Source organism: Lolium perenne, chromosome 3, assembly GCF_019359855.2.
Source record: "Lolium perenne isolate Kyuss_39 chromosome 3, Kyuss_2.0, whole genome shotgun sequence".
Lineage (NCBI taxonomy): Eukaryota > Viridiplantae > Streptophyta > Magnoliopsida > Poales > Poaceae > Lolium > Lolium perenne.
The window spans coordinates 102,633,552-102,640,071 of NC_067246.2; the positions used below are offsets into that span (position 1 = coordinate 102,633,552).

At 41.6% G+C, this 6,520-nt stretch overlaps 1 protein-coding gene and 1 non-coding gene across 2 annotated transcripts; both read left to right on the plus strand.

Moving 5' to 3' along the window:
- Positions 1–879: 879 nt before the first annotated feature.
- Positions 880–5,308, plus strand: LOC127342027 (auxin-responsive protein IAA3). The gene is made up of 5 exons (XM_051367961.2): positions 880–1,347; positions 2,076–2,314; positions 3,035–3,134; positions 3,835–3,896; positions 4,879–5,308. Exons 1-5 carry the CDS (start codon positions 1,052–1,054, stop codon positions 4,917–4,919), a joined length of 738 nt encoding a protein of 245 aa, XP_051223921.1. The 5' UTR covers positions 880–1,051; the 3' UTR covers positions 4,920–5,308.
- A 602-nt stretch (positions 5,309–5,910) lies between these two features.
- On the plus strand, positions 5,911–5,982 carry TRNAK-UUU (transfer RNA lysine (anticodon UUU)). The gene has a single exon. It is a non-coding gene; the product is annotated as a tRNA-Lys (tRNA).
- Positions 5,983–6,520: the final 538 nt, after the last annotated feature.

Below are 6,520 nucleotides of genomic sequence, written 5' to 3' on the forward strand. Positions count from 1 at the left end.
CAGTGCATAATACATACTACGGTATCCCGACTTCTCTGGAAAAGTCCGGTTTGAACCTGGGTGCACGTGAACCCTAGTTTGAAATGTATTTTCGAAATATGAAAAAATTCTGAAATAAAAATATCCGGGTACGTAAAGTTTTCGCGGAGAAACCACTTTTTATTTCAAAATCTAAAAAAGACAAAATACGTCACATATATACTGCTATATAGCCCTGCAAAATTTTACTTTTTTGCCGAGACAAAATAAAATGTTTTTTCGTCACGAAACTAATGCCCAGGGCACATATTTGAGATCATCTGGGAAATCATTTTGTGTTTCGATTTTTGAAACATGTTTTGATATCACAAACGGAACTTTTCAAAAAGTGGGTTCACATACCCCCATGTTCACAAAAGCCGGTCTCTCTCTGGACTTCACAAATTTACACTAGCTTACTACTGTAACTGGGTGACTTTGTTTCAGCACGTTAGAGGAGCTGGTTCCCAGGAATGGCGAAAACAACCAAATTTGGACTTAGACTTTTAGAAATTTTAGAATAGAAAACCACATGAATACTACAGAACTACATTTGCAAAGCAGAAAATACATGAATTTGTAGGTACCTATTCAACATTATAAAGAAAAAAACATGGCAATAACATGTGGTCAAATCAAAGTCAACATACATGTTTTCTCGATTTTTCATTTGCTTTATTATTTTGAATTGAATAGATGAAGAGTGTTGCAAAGAAAAAAATTCTCTTCAGAGAGGCCCTTATTTTGAATTTCCTAATATTCACCATTTTTGTATTGTAAAATAAAAAATAAAATAAAGAAGACATTAAAATGCACACCACATCACATGAGCAATCAAAAGCATCAAACAGCCACCCTCCACTCTGCTACAGTCTACAGTCTCTAGTCTAGTCCCTGCTGCTGCTACCACATTTGCTCTCCCAGCTCCTTCTCCCTCCTCAAGTATAGCAATCAAACCACCAGCGGCCAGCTCCACTCCCCTCCCCTACTCCTCCCCCCTCCAGCTCCTCCAGTTCATGTCCTGCTGCTTCCCATGTCGCCGCCTCTCGAGCTCGACTACATAGGCCTCTCGGCCGCCGCCGGCGGCCGCGCGGACGACGACCTCAAGGGCACCGAGCTCCGTCTCGGACTTCCCGGCTGCGAGTCGCCCGACCGCCGTCCAGCCGCCGCCGCCACCACCCTGGAGCTGCTGCCCTCCAAGGGCGCCAAGCGAGGGTTCTCCGACGAGGCCGTGCCGCCTGCGCCGGCTGCCGCCGGCGGGAAGGGCAAGGAGAAGTCCGGGGATGAGAAGGACAAGAAGGTCGCCGCACCGCCGCAGCCTGCTGCCAAGTAGGTGCCTTTCTCTCCTGCTAATTTTGTAGATTCGACGGTTTCTTGGTGTTCTGCCGAGTTTCGCGGGATGGCTGGGGGTTGGAGCGCCAGCCACCCGGGGAAGTGATGTGTAATTGTTGGAATTTTGTGGCGGGTTAGTATGTTACGGTGGTTTGGTTTGCTTGGGCCTTCCTGAAGGGAGCAATTTAGAAGCGGCGACATGCATTTGATGGAATTTTGTTTGTCGATTCGTGGAAGAACTCTTTTTTGGGTGGAAATTTGGTGCAAAAGGCCTGTTTTGCGGTTGCTATCTGTGGTTTGAGGAGCGTGCAGGGGTAGAGATTTGTACATCTGCGGTTGAGGAGCGCTTTCACTAATTTACTACGAAATTACATTTCAATTTTGCTCCCCTTACTGTCTAACGTTAGATGTGTGATTTTGTTCTTTGATGTTTCATTACGAAGCTGACAAGAGCCTCACATCTGCAAATTTCTGCACCTGGCTTGTATTACAATAGTCCATTTTTTTTTTTGAGAATTAATTGTCCAATTTTAGTCTACCTTCGATTCAGGGTTTACTCTGCAAACTATGAAGTTTCCAGTTGCTTTCAGCTTTTCCTGGGGTATTACCTTGCGATTTTTTTCGTTTGATACTTAATTGGTTGCTTTTAGCTCGTGTTCATATAGCAAAACCAAATGCTGGGTCGCCTCCGTTTCCAGTTCTTATTCAGAATTACTGATGCGCAGGGCTCAGGTGGTGGGATGGCCACCAATCCGCAGCTACCGCAAGAACACCATGGCAACCACTACCAACCAGCTGAAGAGCAGCAAGGAAGATTCTGACGCCAAGCAGGGGCAAGAGTTTCTGTATGTCAAGGTCAGCATGGATGGTGCGCCTTACCTGAGGAAGGTTGACCTCAAGACATACAAGAACTACAAGGAACTTTCTGTGGGGCTTGAGAAAATGTTCATTGGCTTCAGTACCGGTGAGGCTGCTCGGATCCTGTGCAAATTGTTACTGTTTTGAGTTGCAATATAATTTGATCTCGAGTAGAAGAAATGCACCATTACACATCCACCGCCCTGTTTCACTGAAGAAAGAACCGATAACTGTGTTTGAAAACGTTCTTGCAATATTCAGGTTTATGAAATTGATGAAGAGGCTTCTTTGCAGAGCCGGTTAGATTGCTTATTGTGGTGACAATCATTTTGTGATTCTTCCTTACTAAATCTTTCCATGCTATTATCTCTGCATGTTTGTTTCGCTTGATGCCCAGTTTCAACCATATATTATTTCTGGTGGACTAAATATTATTTTCTAATTCAACAAAAAAAAATTGTGTTTAATATTGATCGGCGAACAAACTAACAGTTTAGATCCAACTGTCATAAATATGCCTAATTGCTCGTGCTAGTATTTGCTTAAGGGATTCTACTACTATCCTTTTGAATCTGGAAATATCACTCTTATCATTCATAAAGCTTTTCATAAACAGCAGTTCCACTGTCATACTACCACTATAACCATGGCTCATCAAACCTACTAATTAAGAATGTAAGTTGCAGAAAGGTAGATATGAAGGGACATAAATTTTATCTAAATAAGATTGTTGTGTTGAGAAGTTTAATGTGAGGAGTGCTTCTCAGACTGTTTGTTTGTTTCACCTATCACCTGACATGTTGTACTGGGTCTTATGTTGTACCAGGGAAGGATGGTGTATCTGAGAACAAAAAGGATGGTGAATATGTTCTGACTTACGAAGACAAGGATGGAGACTGGATGCTGGTTGGTGACGTCCCGTGGGAGTAAGTTATCTGATCTAATTGTTAAACAAGTGGAGAAAGGAGAACTTTAGAAGATAGTTTAGCTTCTGTAGTGAACTTCTAACGAATAATCCATTATAAGATTGTGCCAATTTTTGTTGATTATAACTACTTTCTAGAACCTGCAGCTGTGATTAGAGTATCTCTTCATATAAATTTTATTTTTATTAGTTTGCAACTTTGCATGCTTCCAGATAAAATGAACTTGTTCTGTAAAGCAGCCACAAACTCTTTCCACGCTTTTTGTTATTTTAGAAGGCATGCAGTCACCCCCCTTAAAAGTTTGACACAGATATACTCAAATTTATTTAGATGTATCTCATAAAAAGTTTCCTATTTGATTTTAGAAGGTGTTTCTATTACGGAAAGCAAGGATCTAGTAATTTATTTGGATTGCACTGGCGTCAGAAGAACAAGTAAATAGAAGGGACCTAGTAGCCTAGTAATAGTTACTTGGTTATCTTCTCAATCGAGTTGTAATTACGTGATTGTGGTGTTTTATTGCTGCCTTATAGTGCCTCTAGTCTAAACAAGTGAATGTGTTTTAGTGCAGTCCTAGTTCACCGTAATTCTTCTTCTGTCTGTTTGACTGTTATAACTCCGTTGTAAGGAAAACCATTAATGTCTGGTGAATACCTGTCTTTGAGCTTATCAAGTACTCTTTGTTTTGTTTTAATTGCAGGATGTTCACCGAGTCCTGCCGAAGGCTCAGGGTCATGAAAGGTTCAGATGCAGTCGGACTTGGTATGTTCAGAAGTGTTGTGTTCAATATGCATTTTTGTGTTTTACTGTTCACCTGCCGATCATATGTACTACCTCCGTTCCATATTAACTGTCGTGGATTTGTCTAGATTCACATATCTACACACTAAAACATGTCTAGATACATGCGTATCTAGACAAATCTGCGAACGGAGGATAGTTCTTAGTCATTTTATTTAACCATTTATTTTCATCAAGTGACTGCCCTAACGTTGAAGCTGTTTCCCAGGCTTGATTCATTATTTTGACTGCACTATAGCAGGAAAGCATTGTAGTCTCCAAAAGACTCATCGTACTTGAAAGAATGTTTACTTGGAGCTTAAATATATTTAAGCACAGCAACATTAAATTAGAATGCTAGTCTGCTTCTGTTCCTTTTTATGAGTAAACAAGCCTTGTGAGTGTTCAAAGTGTTTGGATATAGCCCCCATTCCCCATCTCTAGAGAACCACAATTCTTTTCGTAATGTCATTAAAAGAGAAAATTGGCATGCAGGAAGTTGTAATCAATCCCTGGTTGGTCCGAGGGACAGACCATAAATTTTGCCTTTTCCACCTCTTACTATAAACAATCAGAGTCTGCATTTGGTTGAGCCAAGCATTCCCTGGAAACCTAGCTAATAATAAAAAAACTAGTATTAGGGATTTGGTAGTTATAACAGCTTTACCTTGATTTACATGATTCTTTTTCCAGCAACTATTATTTCTATAGCTATGCTGCTCCAGGCAAAGTTTCAGAATTAAAACTCATGCTATATTTGTTGATATGTTTGATGTTTAAAGGTATGAGCCTTGTAGGTTTTTTACCTTGTCTTTATGAATGCATTTGTTCTTGCTTCTTTTTAAATTGTTTTCCTTTTCTTTAGGGTTTCAGTTCACTTAGGAAACCTCCACCATCCCACATCAAGTATCATTTCATAATTCCATCTTCACATGCTGGACTGATTGTATCTGCTATTTTTCAGCGGCTCCAAGGGCAGCTGATAAGTCCAAGATTAAGAACTGAAATGGTTGCTGCTGCCCACAGTCATAGGCAAAACTGAAGATCAAGTCACTGACTGTAGGGCAGGTTATCGGAGCCAGGCCGTCTAACAGCATCAAGACGAGACCGCACATATCGTTAGTACTACATGGTTTTGTATCCGCGAGTAAAACCTGCCAATACTGTTTTGTCATTAGATTCGTGATGTCTCCTAGAGACTTGTTGTGTTGTATTTTGTCGTGCTCACGTGGTTGGTTGCATGCGTGTTATTTCCATCCGTGTAAATGGTTAGTAAAGCAGTGCTCTACTGCTGTGCTTGAGGACCTCTACCTATTATACCAGTGTGTTGTCATGAACCGGTCGTTTTTCTCGCCGTAAATGTTTAATGAAGGTTGCAAGCTTATTATCTACTATCTGATTTGTGCCAGAAATAGAATCATTGAAGTTTCTTACAGCATAACTGCCAGTATGTTGCCGTTCTACTCATAATACTGTTTGATGATCGGACGAGTGGATCCTTTGATTTGTTCCCCATTTGCTTTGAAATCTAGGCGTTGCAAGGTGAAACATCTAATCTTTGCCAGCTCTAGGCCTTTGGTGTGTACTGTGTACTTGTGTAGTTGCTGGGTGGGGAGTGGGGACATGAACTGCACACGCACCATTATTAATTTATTATCATTTCAAGTTCATCATGGTTGTTCGTTCCACAGAGGCTGCTAGTCTAGCCTAAAAGGCTTCCTCAACCATCATTCAGGTAGTATAAAATGGCGCAGGAATGAGGTTAATGATGGCTTATGATCCCTTAGAATCAGGCTTTCCTTTGGCGGCAGTATCTATCTCTTGCTTCCTAGAAATGATGCTCCACTTTGGCCTCTTTTCGTGTTCTTTTTTCCATTGCGATATGCTGGTTGGTGCGCATGTGTGATGTGAAGTAGAGGCCGTAATCAAACACTTCAGAACAGCAACGTCCAATTCTATTTGTTATTTAGTAAAGAGTCGGTCTATTAACAAGCAGGCCGACCTAGCTCAGTGGTAGAGCGCGTGGCTTTTAACCACGTGGCCGTGGGTTCGATCCCCACGGTCGGCGAGTTTCGTTTTGTGGTTTACTTACAACCATATTTTTTTTTTTACTTTTTGTACTCGTTTTTTTTTTTCCTTTTTCGAACTGCTGCTACCTGCCGAATCCTTTTTGGTGAAAGGTCCCTTTGTTCCTCTATGGTCACTGTGCTAGTTAACTAGCGTACGTGCTGCCATTGCTACCATTCTAGATCAACCTTTGATCTTTCCGTACAATCTCATTAAGTTAGCGTAGTTTAGTAAAGACTGACAGCGGTTCTCCTTTCGTCACAACTCACAAACAAGTAGTGGAGCAACAACAGATCTTGTTAAACGCGGCCGTTGCTGATAGATATAATGATTTAAACAACGAAAACAGAAATCCAAAATCTCATCATCAACAGCACTGCCATCCCGCTCACCTCTCGTTTAGCTACAGTACCCTTGTGGAGTTTTGCTCTTTTTGAGCCTTCTCTTCCTTGCTCCTCCCGCCGGCCTCTCTCCCTCTCGCCGCCGGCGGCCATGGTGGCTGACGGTGGGTGGGAGGGAGGTCTGGCTTCCCTTAGTTT